The 17,011-nt window shown below is 38.1% G+C and overlaps 1 protein-coding gene and 1 long non-coding RNA gene across 6 annotated transcripts; one reads left to right on the top strand and one right to left on the bottom strand.

Moving 5' to 3' along the window:
* Nucleotides 1–3,411: 3,411 nt before the first annotated feature.
* Nucleotides 3,412–8,639, bottom strand: LOC122085018 (multiple organellar RNA editing factor 7, mitochondrial). 5 transcript variants are annotated; one of them, XR_006141991.1, is made up of 5 exons: nucleotides 8,071–8,610; nucleotides 7,307–7,407; nucleotides 7,146–7,211; nucleotides 3,984–4,317; nucleotides 3,412–3,882 (listed from the first exon to the last, which is right to left on the bottom strand). XR_006141991.1 is itself a non-coding variant. In XM_042653448.1 (5 exons), exons 2-5 carry the CDS (start codon nucleotides 8,148–8,150, stop codon nucleotides 4,187–4,189), a joined length of 378 nt encoding a protein of 125 aa, XP_042509382.1. In that variant the 5' UTR covers nucleotides 8,151–8,262; nucleotides 8,392–8,606; the 3' UTR covers nucleotides 3,412–4,186. The 5 variants fall into 5 exon arrangements, 4 of the variants coding, with proteins under 4 accessions (XP_042509382.1, XP_042509378.1, XP_042509379.1 ...); XM_042653448.1 differs by having other exon boundaries at nucleotides 3,412–4,317; nucleotides 8,071–8,262; nucleotides 8,392–8,606; XM_042653444.1 differs by having other exon boundaries at nucleotides 3,412–4,317.
* A 2,644-nt stretch (nucleotides 8,640–11,283) lies between these two features.
* Nucleotides 11,284–12,526, top strand: LOC122083216. Its single transcript, XR_006141592.1, has 2 exons — nucleotides 11,284–11,546; nucleotides 11,730–12,526. It is a non-coding gene; the product is annotated as an uncharacterized LOC122083216 (long non-coding RNA).
* The last annotated feature ends 4,485 nt before the right edge of the window (nucleotides 12,527–17,011 follow it).

The raw sequence follows: 17,011 nt of genomic DNA, 5'->3' as shown, positions 1-17,011 counted from the left end.
AAGGAAATCTCAAGAGGAGCTCCCCTTATATCTTGATCCGTGAATTCCCCCATTGGCCTATAGGTCTCTTTTCTTGCTTATTAGTGGATTGATCACCGTTTGAGTTGATGTGGCTGATCTCATAACAATTAAATTGATCGTAACAACTAACTCAACTACAATTATTTTTAGGTTTATTAATTATGATCATAACGGTTAATTAAACTATGGTTATCTTTAGTAATAACAACCGTCTAACATTAACATATTTAGGTTTGTTAGCATTGGTTGAGTCAAGTAGTGATTATAGGTGTCACCATCTCATGATTGGATAACGACTCAGTATGACAAGTGAACGGTTGATATGAGGGTTGCCCTTTGCTAGTTAGTGTGGTGAAGGTTATTTCTGATTTTGAGGTTGGCTTATAAAGGGATGACCACTTGTAGCGAGGGATTGGTCACACTTGACGTAGTAGGTTGAGGATTTGGTTTGATCGTCTTTAATCATCACGAGAAGGTGGTCAGGAGAGTTAGTGTCAATCACAATCATTACTAGTAGAATAGTGGTGTGTCGCGCTTGGTCGACAGTCAAAACTCATAAATATCGATCACGATCGTTACCTGGGCTCCTTAAGACACATGCATGTTCCCGTTGGCTGGTCATACTATGGTATCATATCATGTCTGTCCCTTTGCTCCCTATTAAAAAACGCAACAACTGCCCCTTCTTTTATGGAGGAGAGAGATAAACACGCTAGGGCTTCCAAATTGAAAAACCTTTGTTTTTTGAGTTGAAATCGTCTGTAATTTTAATCTCGTATAATTTCATGAAATACCACCTTCAAGGGTGACACGTGTCTTGATATAAATGCAATGGTTCAGATTTGGTACAATTAATAAAACTTTAAATCAGTGAAGAGTCATTTAGATCAGATCTGGATCATTGCATTGGTATTAATACACGTGTCACCCCCTGAAAGTGATATTTCACAGAATTGTACAAGATCGAAATTGCAGACGATTTTTTTCCATGTTTTAAGAATCAACATGCTATCAACATAGAATGAAGTCTCCCAACAAAGCCAATGGAAGCATGGGAAGGAATATCGCACAGAGCTTGTATATAATGAGAGAAAATGAAACGGAGAAAAAACACAAAGAAGGGAGGAAATAGAAAAATCTTGACCTAACATGAGTTTTCATTTCCTTCTTTAAAGGATACAGAATAAAGAGACAAACGTCCCATGGCTTACAAAAAGAACCACCCTCAAACTAAGAGAAAGAGAAGCCCATAAAGCATACAAGGCCACAACCTGCATATCCATCTTCAATCTTTCTCTGAACACACCTATTGTTTGTGTGTGAGAGAGAAGAACTCCCTGAATGAATTTCAATTCTAACTAAGAGAAATTGGGTGTAAATACATGAAGATACAACCTCTAATCCCCATAATTTTTATAGAAAACAAAAAACAAAAAGTTTGAAACTGTTGACTCAGTACTTGCCGTATTTATGCCAACAAAGTAGCATAACGATGCATTTCCTCATGATATAAAACCTAGATCGTTGCTCCTTCGCCATTGCCCAGCAACTATGTCTTCCAGACCCAGACTTATTCCACCTTTCTCTGTTCTTCGAATTCGATTGCCTTGAGACGCAATGACCCATCAAATCCACACAGAAAACACCACGAATACAACAGCCACGGAAAGTCGGAAACTCTCCTCTATGCCACTTTTCTCTGCAATCTGAAACCAATAAGGTTCTCTCTAATATGCTTCCATCTCTATCTCTTTCTCTCCCTCTCCCTCTCCCTCTCTGTCTCTCTGACACAGACACCATCCACAGAGGTCCTCTGTATCGAGGGTCCCCGGGGCCCGGCCACAGCTTTCGCTGAGAGGAGAGAGAGATAGAGAGAGGGAAAGAAATCCTCTCTTCTTTTGTCTCTACCTTATTTTTTTTTTTCAAATTCCAACTTGGTTTTTATCTTCTGCCCTGGATTTCTGTTTGTCTTACTTGGTCCTTCATCATTCATCGGACGGTTATTATTCAATCAGAGGTGAGATACTGTTATACGGTCTCTACGTTTTGTAGCGGAAGTTGGTTTTGCTGAGGCTGGATGAGGAGAGGATTCCGCAACCTTTTTTCTAATTTATCTTTGATCCTCCTCCAACTATTGTCCTTGATATTAGGGTTTTGGAGCATGAGCTGTAATCCTAATTATGTGGATTGTGGACCTCTCAATTTCACGTAATATTTTAGAAACAAGAATGGTTTCTACTTGGCAATCAAAAAAAAAAATTCAGATTCTCTTGATCCTTACATTTGTGTAAGGATAACTAAAATTGTATCCATATCTTTGACCCGATTAGTCCCTGGGATCATTGTGATACCGCTTACACAGGACCAGGTCAGTCCGAGATGTAAACTCTCGTGCAATGGCCTCAAGAAATTAGGTGCAACAGGTAATAAGCAATACAATAATTCACATTTCTTTGAATTCTCAAAATACTCTCCTAGATTTCAGTATTTTACCACCAAATTTCGTCTATATATTTCAATGTTTAGATAAGATCTTTATTACGTATGGAAAAGATCTTTAATACGTATTTTGACATGTCATCACTCCTCCAACATTTTTTTTTTTGTTGACATAATGTCTTTAAGTATATATTAGGAAAAATAACCTCAATATTAATTTCCCTAATTTTAAAGAGAAAAAAACTTCAGATATAACCTAGACAACACTCCTATGTCTCTCCCTCTCCCCTACATGTAAAAAGACATCTCTCCACGTGTGGAGGATAGAGATAGGAGCATTGATGTCACTCATGCTCCCAAACGAAGAACCACTTCCTCATGGAATGGATAAAAAAACAAATGACATAGTGTTTTGACATTGATTTAAATTTTAAAAACATTTTTAAAATTCGGCATCCACTCTTAGAGGTGGGAATCTAATACGAGTTCTACAAAATATTGGACGAGGGAGAGATATAATCCAAGTAAGAGGATGGATGACGCACCATAAATACAACCCTAGACTGCTAGACCCATTTATCAAAGGGCCTACCAAGTGCACAAGACTACCACCACTACGAGATTGGAGAGGGTCATAATGTATGCAATCTTATCCCCACTTCGCAAAGAGGCTGTTTTCCAACTCGAACAACCACTAGATTGCACTGGAGGAACCAACACTGAGGTCCACCCTCTAAACCTAGACCAACCTATGAAACAATAGAAATTATCACATCAACCTGCCACTCAAAATAATGGATCACTCAGTTAAGCTTATGAACTGTGTTAAAAACAATTTACAGTTTTTGCTAACTAGAATGTGTATCTTGAAAACAGGTAATTTTATTGTGTTTTCTCACATAAATAACCTCTTTATGACAAAACTGCAAAGGTATCATAAACAGATGAGTCTCACAAAAGATCCAATCGGTTAGAAGTGAAGTGAGTAAAGTCAGATAAAATCCATTTTTTTCACTTTACTTCCAAACAAACATCGCATTGGAAAGTTCTCTCTTTTTTTTTCCTTTTCATTTCACTGCAGTTCACATCACTTCCAGTGAAATTTTTATTTCAATTCCTTCCCCTTCACTTCTCTACTAATCAAACAGGGCCCAAGAAATTCCTAGCTTGGTATATTTCCAGAAATTTTGCTCATTTTAACAAAATAATTCATCCCCCACAGCTGCATCCTGTTCTGATGACTCTGCTTCAGAACTGGCAGTCAACTAATCTATTGAGGTAACCGGTATGTATCCACACCATAAACCTAATCTGTTTGATGAGCAAAGGAGAGGATGCTATCCCTGCCTCCGGTGAACAGAACACATGATGAACATGCAGTCTCTGGCGGTGCTATTCATAATGTGGAAATATCAGTCCAGACTGTGATGGAGCAAGACGATTATGAAAATTCAGGATACAAAGCTGCAAGTATTAAGTGCAAATCTTAGACCATCAACTGAGCACAATGGATGGAACTTAACCTGTTAAACAACAATCCTGGATGTGTGGCTTATGCAAGACGGGCAGGGCCAGGGAGGGTGGCTTTTGCTCATCGTCCTGTCCTTATCTTGACAGTTCCTTATCTCTGCAAGTGCCATAATTGGTCATTTGGTCAACTCTTTGAAATTCTTATTTGTCCAATTCTAAAGGACCTGAATCTTTTCATGTCTAACAGTCATCCTTTTTATTTTCCTTTCTTTCTACCATTGCTGAAGTGCTTTTGGTTTTTATGTCTGACTTCATTTTGGTCCCAAAGCCAGACTGCATGGTACTTTTCTTCATACGGGACGGCCTTTCCATCAACAAATGGTTCTCCTGTGAAAAACTAAGTTAGAAAAACACAGCAAGAAGATAAATAATGATCAATCTGTAATACTGATACTGAGTGACCCATCTCAAAGGTAGGGAAGTCGTCTTCTTGTCCTGATCTTGGGGAAACCCAATGTATAAGAGCTACTTTTTAGAATTCAACTTACCAGTGGAGAAATGCTTTGGTTAAGAAATTTCAGCATCAATTAATTCTGCATCGAACTATTTTATTAATTGTATCTATAAGATCAGTGGATGACACATGGGACAGTTAAAGAGTCATGTGATCAGTGAAACTAGTAGCCATTTAACAATGTTGAAACCACCAATAGCATCTACTTAATGCCAAAACCCTTGAAAGAACATAAATTACGGAATGGAATCATTACAAACAATAATCATGTGAGGAACCCCCTTTGCCATAAGTGCTCAAGAACATAGCGCCGTTAATGCCACCAAAAGAATACAAAGGGTGAGATTAAGGAAATCCTTGATAACTAATACTAGTATTAAACTAGCCAACAAGTTGTTTCGCTCCTAATACAACAATAAGAAGACTTCCCTACCCCTTTTCATCAGACAGGAGCTTCTTTAATAAGGTAGCATCCACTGCATAAAAGGTGCAATAAGGGACTGCCAGAAAGGTGGAACTCATACAGGTTTGTAAGTTTGACATACAAAAAATTTCTTTTCAGTTTTCCCACAATGTGAGCTATTATAGTTCATTCTTGTGAATGAGTCAATATTTCCAGGAGGATTTCAATTTTCAAAACATTATGCCAAATCCTTAGAAACAGCAATAGTTGAACATCAAGCTAAAAAAGAAGTAAGGCCTCAGGAGTATATGAACCTTACTAATCACATTGAGAAATGATTTTAACCTGAAGTAATTTAAGGTAGTTGAAGATTGCTTCAGCCACCAGGTAGCAAATTTTCACTTCAAACTCTGAAAAAATTTCGCTGCAACAAAAGCTCCTGGAAGATAGAAGCTATGGCCAAAGAACTCTTTCTAACACGTATACATCTGGATTCCACAGATAATTCTATCAACCCAGGTCTATGATAGTGTTGAGGCCCCAGATTCCACCTCTTCATGCCACTAAATTCAACTTTGCCACCAGCTCTTTTGGCAATGAAAACCTCTCAAGTATTGCATAGTCACCAGGGACTCATGTAGATATCTGATATGCAAACCAGAAAGGGAGAGAATTGGCAATGCCAAGCATTGAAACTTTGATTTTCAGTTTTAGGCCTAAAATCAACTATCATTGGCAATTTAAAGAGACTCATATCATCTGGTTTTCATATCCATCAAGGCACCTTGGAGCCCAACTCATATCTTTGGGAAGGATTAACCTCTTATCCTCTCCAGGAATATCTTGTTCCACTGGAGATCTCGTGATGCAACTCATGTAGGGCTCACCCATCCCTCAATCTAAATACGTTGAAATATGATCTCTTGAATTCTCCACACGCATGATTGAGAACTAATCATTCTTGACCCGATTCCCAAATTTCCTTTTCAAGAAACCAGTAGACACGGATCTGTTATTCAATTCTAGATTATTTATCATTACTATTAAGTAGGGCACATTGATTTTCTTTTGCCATAGTATCGGTTGAAGCAGAAGTTGTACCTCTTGGACCATTGTGGTAAAAAAAATTGTAGTGTATAATAATATGAACCATGATTAGGGTTTCATCCCGTGGAGGTAGTAGACACACTGTCAAACCACGTAAATCATTGTCCTATATTTTGTTTCACGTAAATCATTGTCCTATATTTTGTTTACTTTATGCAATTGTATAGCGTTTGAGTGCAGGATGGTGTGCATACCTTGGAGGCCTAGCCATTCTGTTGGTTGTGAAGAAAGGGTGCACACGAACTATAGACTGGTAAAATTGGGGTGCCCCAGCCAGTTGGTGTTTGTGCAACGTGTGAAAAGTGGACAGTGAAGATTGGGAGTAAGCATCAGTGCATCAAAGTTAGCAGTGTGGTGCATTTGGTGATTGTGAGAAACTATGTCAGGACTGCCATCAATGCAGATATATCAGCGATGGTGTCAGGTAACTTTGAAGAAAGTTTTTGGTGACCCTAATTCAGCCCCCTCAGTGTCAACCTGGGAACATCAATATCCTATACTTTATTTATTACATGATGATTTTCTCATATTAGGTCATTACTAGCATAATTATATCATATTGCATTGATATGGCTTCTATGTTGCATATAAGCATATAAAATCGTCATTGCGATATTATATATAATTGTCGACTGCACACCTAGGGCGCCTTGTCACCCAAGCACCCCTCCAATGCCTTGGGTCACTTAGGCACCTTTACAACTATTATTGGGACAACATATTATCCCAAATCTCTCCATACAACTATATTTTACAGAAATATATATTGTCTCTTAGCTTTTTCTTTCACTTCCAACCATAAAAGGCATATATAGAAGCGAGACATGTCATTATCAGCATCAAACACAACAGAATGATGAAAAAATGAAGTGTCTTTGTATGGAAGATTCTGGAACTCGAGAAGTTTGTGGGACATCTACGCAAATGTAATTAATTTTAGGTCAAATAAATATGCATATGTTAAAAGACATTATGAGTCTTAAAAAGAGAACGCATGAGTATTAGAAGAGACTGAGTGAAGGTTATCAACCAGTTTCATATGAAAATCCCTCTGAACTTGAAGCTCAGAATTTTGAAATCATGTCAACAGAATCAACTTTTAAGTGTCACTAGGAAAGAGCAACAATAAATATAAGAAGTACAACCTAATATTTTTTCCCCACTTTTTATAAAATACAGCAGAAACTTTACCTCCATAATCATTCTCATTGGCGTTTAGGTAAGAATCAGGTAGAACCCATCTCACATTTGGTAGGGCTGCAGGAGTACAATTAAGTCGGAAAGGATTACCACAATGCAGTAAAGGAAGAAAGGAAAGAAGAGAGAAATATGTTGGAAAAATGATATCATACATCTGATCTTGCAAGTTAGCTTCTCAGGTACTCTGCACCCAAAGGCATAGTAGTACTTTGTAGAAACTGAATAAATAGATTCCTTGGCTGCCTCCACACTGCTAAAATTGCGATTAAGTATCTTAGTAAGAATGGATATAACAAATATAAAGACCTTAGGCAAAGCCCCTCAAAAGGATATTAACATGAAGAGGTTGCCTATCACTGTGTATAAAATAAGATTGTGCAAGAAGATGTAACACCTTTTTGCATTCACAAAATGAGTTAGTCAATGTCTTCACAAAAAATACGTACTTGTAATCAATAGGAATTTTACAGGCTGAGCTATAAGAAATTTGTCCCAAACTTTTTCTAGATTTTTTTCCCCTTTACAAGCCTAAAGATAATCGTTTATAAGTTCAAATTTGCCACAAATGAACAGGGCATAACACAAATCAAAAGGAATCTAAAAACGATAAGTATAGGCAAAAATGGTTAAAGGTGAATGACTGTTTTCTCAGTAGAACAGATTCGTTAATTTCGACTCGGCGCATCAACTCATAAATTTTTATTTTTATTTTTTTGGTAGAAACTCATCATACAGAACAAGCAAGGATTCCGATTCTCCGATTCATGAATCCAAATTCAAAAAATAGGAGCCTTGACTCTTGTTGATGACAAATGAACCGAATGAAAAGACTAACATTAGCTAGGGCTGGAGGGTAAGGGCCATGTCGTCAGCCCCAGAAATTCAATCCAGTTGTAGATTTTAGTTAGGGTTTTACCTCCCCAAGGCCATGGCGAGCGTTTGGATGTATACATCGATGATTTCGTCTCGAAGTGGGTATCCCTTGGGAGGTTCCATAAGAACGAACCAATGCTCGTAGTCGCAGCCTTCTGGGAAAGTAGCCTTGGACGACCCAGTAGTGCTCTGAGTCAGCGACGAGTTGTCAAACTCCGGGTCCTTGGAGAAGTATCTAGCAGCCATAGACGAAGGAGAGGAGAAGGGAGGACGGAGAGAAGGAAAAAGGGGTGGGAGAATCGACAGTCTGCAACGACGAAACATCGAAATAAAAGGATTGAACATACGCTCTCGAATGATATACCTGATTACTTCCCCCGTAATGGTATCGATAATTGGTCTTCGATCTTGAATTTCTGGAGGTTCTCTGGTGAACTAGCTAGGCAGAGCCTCAGAGATCGATAACCTGAGTCTCCATCGAAGATCTTGGAACGCAGCTCTGCCTTTCTTCTTCGAACATCATCTGTTCCAAAAATTGAGAACGAAGAGGCTCCGTTTCCATGGATCGCTTTGTTGGACATGGACTTTTTAACCCGATCCAGATCCAGATCCAGCCCGACATTGGATTGGGATATCTCAACCTAGCCCACCACGTCTGGACTCAATCCAACCCAGATTGACCCAACAATGGACAAAAACCTATAATTTTTTCTTCTTCTTCTTTTCCCCACCTTACAAAGATTTATAGAGAAAGTTTTCCTTTGCCTAAGGAGTAGAGTACATCTAGGGTCATTATTATTCAATTCTCCTATCTTATTAAGTTGATATTATCCACCCCACTATTTTTAATACTCATCCCAAGGTATAGAAATCCATGGGCAAAGAATTCTCCATTCACCCTCTGTGTGTGTGTGTGTGTGTGTGTGTGTGGAAATTGCATTCAAAATCTATAAGATATAAATAAGCCAAAATGTGATCAACTATGCCCACCCCAACCTCGGATAGGGAAATCTCAATCCTGGCCAACTTGTTTGGGCTCAATCTAATCCGGTTTTGACAGTCCAATGCAAGCCGAAACACATAAATATATATACTCAATCCATCCCTCAAAGGTCATCAAGTTTGAAAAATCTCACTTTTTAAGGAGAACATGTTCATTACATTAATATTAGTAACTTAATTAATTTTTAAAATTTACCCTTCATATATTTACTTCAATAGTAAAAAATGTCCTTCCTCTATTTTTTTTCTTTTGCATAATTCTGTAACTATAGCACTAAATTAATGGAGAAGATAAGCTTTTGTGGGAAAGAACTAGGGAGTAGATTTTTTTGCAACAAAAAAGGTTAAACAGGGTTTGGTTGGTAGGAAGGATTCGGCTCCTCTCCAATGCTTAGACATCCATGCATTTACCTCACTTATCCAATAGCTAGGGCGACTTGGACACGTATCTCTGAATAGGTGGGAGATAAATGATTTAACGATGGAGAGGATCTTTTTCCTAAGAGTTGCCAACCCTTCGAAAGTACTAGTTTACTATCATGTATGCATAAACATTTGTTTCTATGGTAGCAACATGATTAGAAATGATTTTGAATATCTATTAGAGGGAGTATAAATTATGGTTCGAATCTCCGAGAATTTCCATGTGATGTATGTAAGCATTGAAGAGGCTTGGTTGAGCGAGCATTATTTAATTGTCCATAGTCCACACCACTGACCACGATAAGGCAAGGAGGGCACCTAGCTCAAAGATTTTATATTAGGTGGGCATTTAATTGCAGTGCAATGATTTAAAATTTAAGGCGGGCAGTCACCAACTCACCACTCACCAGTCCTATTCAAGCTACCTGAGTAACCGACTTGTCTCCCTCTCTGCACTTTGATTTGACTAGTAAGGACTCCAGTGACCGGCCTCTATTTCTATACTTCAACATACCAGACACTAGTAAGGCCAAGGGCCACCTATTCTTACACACCTTTACCCACACACACCCGAAAATGACAAGTTTCGATTTGATGACCTCCTCTCCTAGGTGCTGACTCTTCAAGCAGAAGCTGCCACCCCTAGGCTAAGTTGGTGTTCATCTATTTCTACTATGTTAATTTATCGATAGGATCAGATGAGCTTGAAATTGTATGAATATTCCTACGTATCCTTTTTTTTTTTTTTGTAGACCTATGTATCCTTTCATTGGTGTCTGAGCGGGTGCAAGGGTCATGTGAGTCATCTTTTTCCCTTACGTTCTTACTCAAACAAAGTTGATCACTTAGTATAACAAAGTATTGGATAACTTAGAGGGTATTAATGAATAGTGAAAGTTTTTCTTCAATTGTGGTGGACGAAGAATCTCCTCGTCATTTATAATGTGATCATATAATGGAGTACTCTAGTCCCATCACAAGCTTCCACCCTCTATTGTTTAGGGTTTGAGACTATTCTCCTTGGACACGAAATGGTATTAATGGCCATGGTGAAGAAATTCTTTTTTCACCATGGGTGAAGGGAAGGAGTTGCATTTGTATGGACATATGTTAGATGGTAGATCCTAATATGCGATTGAATTAAAGCCTTAAATTTGACATATGACCAAGTTAAAAGTTTTTTTTTACCAATAATGTGAGTCTGTGACCATAGATTCGGAGTCTAGTTCATAATTGTTCTTTCACCCATATTGAGGAAGTCGAAATTATCCTCTCTTAATGCAACCTGATGGGTATAGTAGGCCCGGTATACTCAGTGAATTTTATCAAAAAAAAAAAACTTGTTCCTGTGAGTTCTTTTTTTTTGAGACATTCCGTTAACAAGATATGAAACGGATTTCCTTCACGATTGCATGCATGGACTGATGGACATGGTTACTCCGTCTTCTCTCTCTCTCTCTCTCTCTAACGCGAGCGCACAGAGGGAATATTATGGCAGGTTCCTTATTTATGTTGTGGCCTGGTTTTCTGGTTTCGTAGCCTCTCACCTGTCTTTCTGATTTTGTTTGTATGAGAGAGAAGGCGAGAATATTATGGGTCAGCTCGCCTTATTAATGTCTTTGCCCGTCTTCCTGGTCTGGCCTGCTAGTGGAGAGAGAAATAGAGAGAGAGAGAGAGAGAGAATATTATGGGTCGTGCATTCCTATTAATGCTCTGGCCCGTTTTTCTGGTTTGGTAGTCGAGGGTTTTAAATGCTTTCCAGACCCTCAACCTTCTTAAATTCACCCAAGACATTCTTCTCTCTTCCCACCACTCCCCTTCTAAACTTCTCTCTCTTTCTCTCTGGTCTTTGCTGTTCTGTTAAAGAGAGTTTCATCTATCTCTCTCTCTCCCTGATAGTTTTCTTGCTGGGTTAGTTGCTCTTGAAGGGTCGAAAGAAGGAGATGCTTGAGTTGGTTATCGTATTGAAATAGTTACTGTGATGTTGGCTCGGTTCATTCAGACCATTACTTGGGTCTAGTTCTGATTGAGCCGTGCCAATATCTTAGTGCTCTTTCATTTTCCTCTCTTTGCAACCACTTCTCTCAAGCCAAGGTTTGCATTTTCCTGAAATACATACCTTATGCTACTTTTTGTGTCACTCTCTTTATGTCTTCTTCTTCATCTCCGTCCTCTCTTTTTTCCTTTAATGGGTTATTCATCTTTTACTTTCACATTGCAGTATGGTTGTTGTTTGGAATCTGTAAGCTTTTTTCAGCTAATCGTGTCAAGCTGCAGGGACATGAACCGAGTCAGATTGGACCGGTTGGAGGAATTCTGAGAGATGCCCTCCTGCCAAAAAATTAAGAATGCTCCTCCATTATGTAAAGTAAAACTGGGCCAACCGGCTTAGGGTTGACGGTTGACCCACCAAAACATGGAAACATTCTATATTGGGTGGAGGATTCCTTTTCTTTCTCCCCTTTTTTCTTAAAATTCTTGAGATTGTATATACATAATATTACACTGGAAATGGAATAATTTTTTTTTTAATCGGTCTGACTGAGATTTCTTGGAACAGTATAATCTTTTTCATCTACAATGAAAAATATATTATTTATTTATTTATTTATTGAATCTGTAAACGGAAATATACTTTTCAAAGTGACCCTTATGGTGGTTTAGAGTTAGTTGAGGAAAGTAAATGTGGAAAAGGGTGGATGGCACTGATTTAATGATGGTAGTAAATATGAGTTCGCCTGGTGAAGAATAGAAACTGTATACATTTATATAAATGATGCCTGCTTTTTATTTGCAGACAGACAAAGATTCCTTCTTTAATACCCCTCGCATGCTCCTCCCTCTGTACTTTCTCCTGGTCCTCCTCTACACTGTATCTCTCTTTTTGAATTTTTAGGCTTATCTTCTTCCCTCCAAATTACTCCTCAATATGATATAAATTATAAGAGAAAATAGAGATTCCCTACGTTGTTGTTTCTTTTCACTTTGATTTTTCATTTAAGCTGTAAAAGAGGAAAAATATGCATATAATGTATGCATTTTAATTTAAATGAAGATATGATGCCATTTGACAATATTATTTATTTACTTTTTGTGTGTGTGTGTGTGTGTGTGTGTGCAAGGGCCCTCCCAAAGGAGAGGTGTGCATACCATAAAAATTATTTGATCTTCTCGTGTGAAATCCAAGTTTCAATAGCTATATTTCCAATGAAAATTAAAGGAAAGGAAAATAAATTTTTTTCTTTTTGTTATGCAAGACCAACAATGGGGCAAGATAAGAACCCACTAGGGCATGACAAGGGACCCATGAGGGGTCAGCAAGGGAGCTACTATGCCGCATTTATTATTAACTATTAACTTATTATTACTATATTTCAAGAAGGTAGGGATAGGTGGATCGGTGAATCCAATGCATAGCGCACTGATTGCTGCCTCTACTTATAGAGCAGGAGTTAGGAGTGTGGAAGGTTTAAGCATTGACTCATGTCACATGCATTCCCCCCCCCCTTCCCCTTTAGTGTGCGTGAGTAAAGTCCCCTCTAGGGGTTTCCATTTCCCTAGTTGCTACTAGGAGTAGCAAGAACTTGGCAGCCACAGGTTTTTTTTTTTTCTAGTTGCCTACCACTAGGTTAGAAGCTCATCCACATGAAATGAAGCATTCAATCCTAAAAAATGGAACTTTTGTATACATCACTCAATATGGTTATATCAATTGCTACTAAGGGCAGCAAGAATTGGCTGCTACCCCGATAATAGCCAATTTTTTTCTAGTTGCTTGCCATAGAAGCTCATCCACAAGAACTAAAGTTTTCAAACCTAAAAATGAAATTTTTGTATACACTACTCAACATGATTATATCACTAACTCTAAATCATGGTTATGTCACTAATTCTAAATCATTCCATATTTAGTATTATACTGTACTTTGCATCTAAATGCCTTGGGTTTGAAAATTAGAATAACAATTACATTTGAAGAACTATTTATCATTACTAAATATGACAAGAACTACAACCATGTTGAGTAATAAATACAAAAGTTTCATTTTTTAGGATTGAATCACTTCCTTTCCTTTTAATTTTTCTTCCAACCAAACATATCCACTAATTTAAAAGGAATTTTTCTGAATTTAATCCATTTTGTTAGTGAAAGAAGTTTCTTTTCTTCCTCTATACCCTTCCCTTTATTGTATCTTAAGAACGAATACTTGTCCTGTGATGCAAGTTTTTTTTTTTTTTTTCTCTCCTCAACTGGCTTTCTCATGCCCTTGACATATGAACACTGCCTCTCTCTTTTTAGTTCTTTCTCAGGTCTCACATATAAATAGATGCATTTTTTTTTCTTTAATTTCTTATGATGATACAGTAGAAAAAGAAAAAGAAAGGCCTTTGGAAAATGGAAGAAGATAAAAAATTATGAAGGAAATAATAAATAGGGTTGAGACAAGGTACATGTGCGACATTGAATGCTATAGTAGGGGATGGAGATTCCCTACATTAAGTGCTGAGATTTTGGACCCAAAGAGAGGCGTGGCATTAATGTTGGACTTTGTCGGGAAAATTAATTAACATGGCAGAGGGAAGAAGAATGTGGGTGTGGTACTCAGGTACTGTATCCTTTAGCACATGTTTGAAAGTTTGGACTTTAGAGGACTCTGTTTTGTTATTATGTTAATGATGTGTACGAAGAAGCGGTGGAATTGATGACTCTGATATTTACCACTAAACATTAAATTCATTGGTTTTTGACTTAAGGGCTGGGTTTGTTGGCCATAAATGAATACGGAACTGGGAAAGGGTTCTCTGAAAATGTGAAGAGGCGTAGTGTACACCTTAGGTTCAGACAACTATTTCTTAGATGAATAAACGTAAGGCATAATTACTAGAGGGGTGACTGTTAGACTGTGTGACCTCTGTACTATTATGGTGAGTCAACGAGAATATGCATGAGCATCTATAAAATATTTCATTTCAGCAGGGTGGGAAAATCATGATTTTGCCCTTCCTATATTAGGGTGCATCCCCATACAGCTTGGCAGCTCAAAAAAAAAGATGAAGAAGGATCAATACGATGTGAAAGTTGTAGTTTCCCACCAATTAGAAGGTAGGCAATCGAATCATCCACAAGGGTTTTTGATGAGGAGAGAGAGTGAGATACGGGTGGATGTGAGAAGACATGCATAAGAATATGCACATTAGCATCATCACATGTCTTTGGATCCTGCAAAGGAGAACAGACACAAGAAAAGTGAGCATCGAGTTGATCCGATAGGAGACTCTCCGATGTCAAAGTCAGATTCTTCAAAATAAGTAGTTCCAATAAAAATGGAAAACGATTGGACCTCTGTAAAGGGTTTACTAGGGTTCTTATAACTGTAGATGATGGTTGCCCATGGAGAGTCCCGATTTAGCAGTTGCCATCGTAGGTAGGAGTTTGAATATGGTAAGAGTTGTATTAGGAGAGTGAATATAAAGACCGTTTCCGTTATGGGAGTTTCCCATATTGGTCATATCTCAAAGAATATGGCAAGATTCCTTTCTTTCGAGAGAAAATTCGATATTCCAATGAGGGTTTTGCTTGGATTCACTCCGTATCTTACAGCATGCAAGGTAAGCTTGATCAGCTCCATTCTTTTAGGTATCTCTTGGCGGTGGTCTATCAATGTCTTAGACCAAATGGCAAAGGGTAAGTGATGTGACTGTCGGGTTGCTCATTTCAAGCGGCAGATAGTTAGTTGTCTGGTGGATTGAATTCTTGGGAAACCAACGTTCGGTTGAAGGGCGTGCAATTACATGAACCATTTGCATGTGGTGCCTCCCTTGGTACTGACCTAGCCATTCGACTCCTGAAGCTATCTTAAAGCTTTTGGTCAGTCGGCTCTTGTCCTGAATGCTTGCCCGAGGTTAGGTGGATTATGGTCTGCCTCGCCAATCTGTTCGGCTATCCCCACATCTCAGGATCGCTCGGTAAAAGTTGGGTCGTATATTTTAACCATAACACTACTCTTGGTTGATCTATGTGTTGGCATAGTGGCCATGCGACCAAGTAACAATCCGCAACCCCCTCCCCCCATCCAAAAAAAAAATGAATATGTTGTTTTTGGGATTGAGTTCTGTTAGAATTTATATGATTATTTAAGTTATTATCAAATTCAAATTACTTTTTGTTTCTTGTGTCTTTTCATTTCATTTGACCTTCTTTCTATTATCGTATATGACCTCTCATATGTTTATCTCTATGTATTTTCAATGACCTTTCATGTATTTACAAATAACACTCAATATGGTCTTTTTATTTTTAGGACTTTGTCTCTTCGTCTTTGAGACTCTTTTACTTCACTTTATGAGAGTCTTTGTCTCTTCAATTTGAGAGACCTTATCTCTTCCTCTTCTTGTGAGAGACTTGAGTATTTGTTTTTCATGTATTTACAAATAACACTTAATATGATCTTTTTTATTTTTAAGGACTTTGTCTCTTCATTTTGAGGGACCTTATCTCTTCCCCTTATTGAGAGACTTTGTCTCTTCATGTCTTTTCTAGAAGTCTATTTTACATAGAGGGGATCTCTAGGCGTTGTAGAGACCAATGACCAATTACAAAGTTCACTCAAGTTATGCTGTGTTGTGAGGATTGAGATCTTGTTTTACTCTCATTTTGAGTGTCTTTACTTAAATTTCTTTTGAGTGTTTTATCTTTAATTTGAGCACAATGTTGGAGTACTCGAAGGGGTCTAGCAGTTGAATGCATGACTACTAGGGGTGCCATTGGGTTGTTTCATCTTGGATGCCGATATGCAACTCACCCGGTTACACCATTGGGGGCTTCTACGGTCTTAAGGAGAGTGTCAGGTGACACGACCCAGCCTGTCTATTTTGCTAACATATTTTTGTTACGTGATTCCTAAGAGTCCGTAGTTTGAAGATCACTTGAAAGCTCAACAACCAAAGACAAGTGTGCTCTCTCAATATTGTGACACTAATTTTTTTACAAGTTCTTTGTCCAGGAACATAGCATACACTAGCACTCCCTAGATCTATCTCTCTTCACACGAGTAAAGATATTATTTGGTAGGGGATGAGAGTGATAGACATAGGGAGGGGCTAGTGTTTGCTATGCTCTTTGTTTGTTAATGAAAATGAAGAAAATAATTATTTATTCCAATTTGAAATCATAGAGGATAGTGAGAATTGTTTTTATTTTCTTCTTACAAAGGGTTTTTTTTTTTTTTCTATTCTTTTGTTATTTTTTTATGGGTAGAAGCTGCGTTGCTACATGCCTAGCATTGTGTCTACTTGTCTCCGGCTCTTTGGAAAAAGTTCCCCTGCCCTTCTCAATGCTAACTCCCATTGATTGGTAGCAGCTCCAATGAACTAGAAGGTTTAATGTCTAACCACCCAATAACTTTTGATCCGATCCAATACCAGCTTATTTCCATGAATGGGGTGGGCCTGGTGGCCCTCTGGAACTTCAACCCATGAACTAAATGGCTTTCTTTAATGATGAGATAAAGGAAAACTTTCTCCCAAAAGCAATTCTCTGGTGGAAGGAGAGACTGGCA

The sequence above is a fragment of the Macadamia integrifolia genome, chromosome 7 (assembly GCF_013358625.1).
Source record: "Macadamia integrifolia cultivar HAES 741 chromosome 7, SCU_Mint_v3, whole genome shotgun sequence".
Taxonomy (NCBI): Eukaryota; Viridiplantae; Streptophyta; class Magnoliopsida; order Proteales; family Proteaceae; genus Macadamia; species Macadamia integrifolia.
The sequence above is the reverse complement of the archived record's forward strand: the minus strand, read 5'-3'. Positions and strand labels throughout refer to the sequence as shown.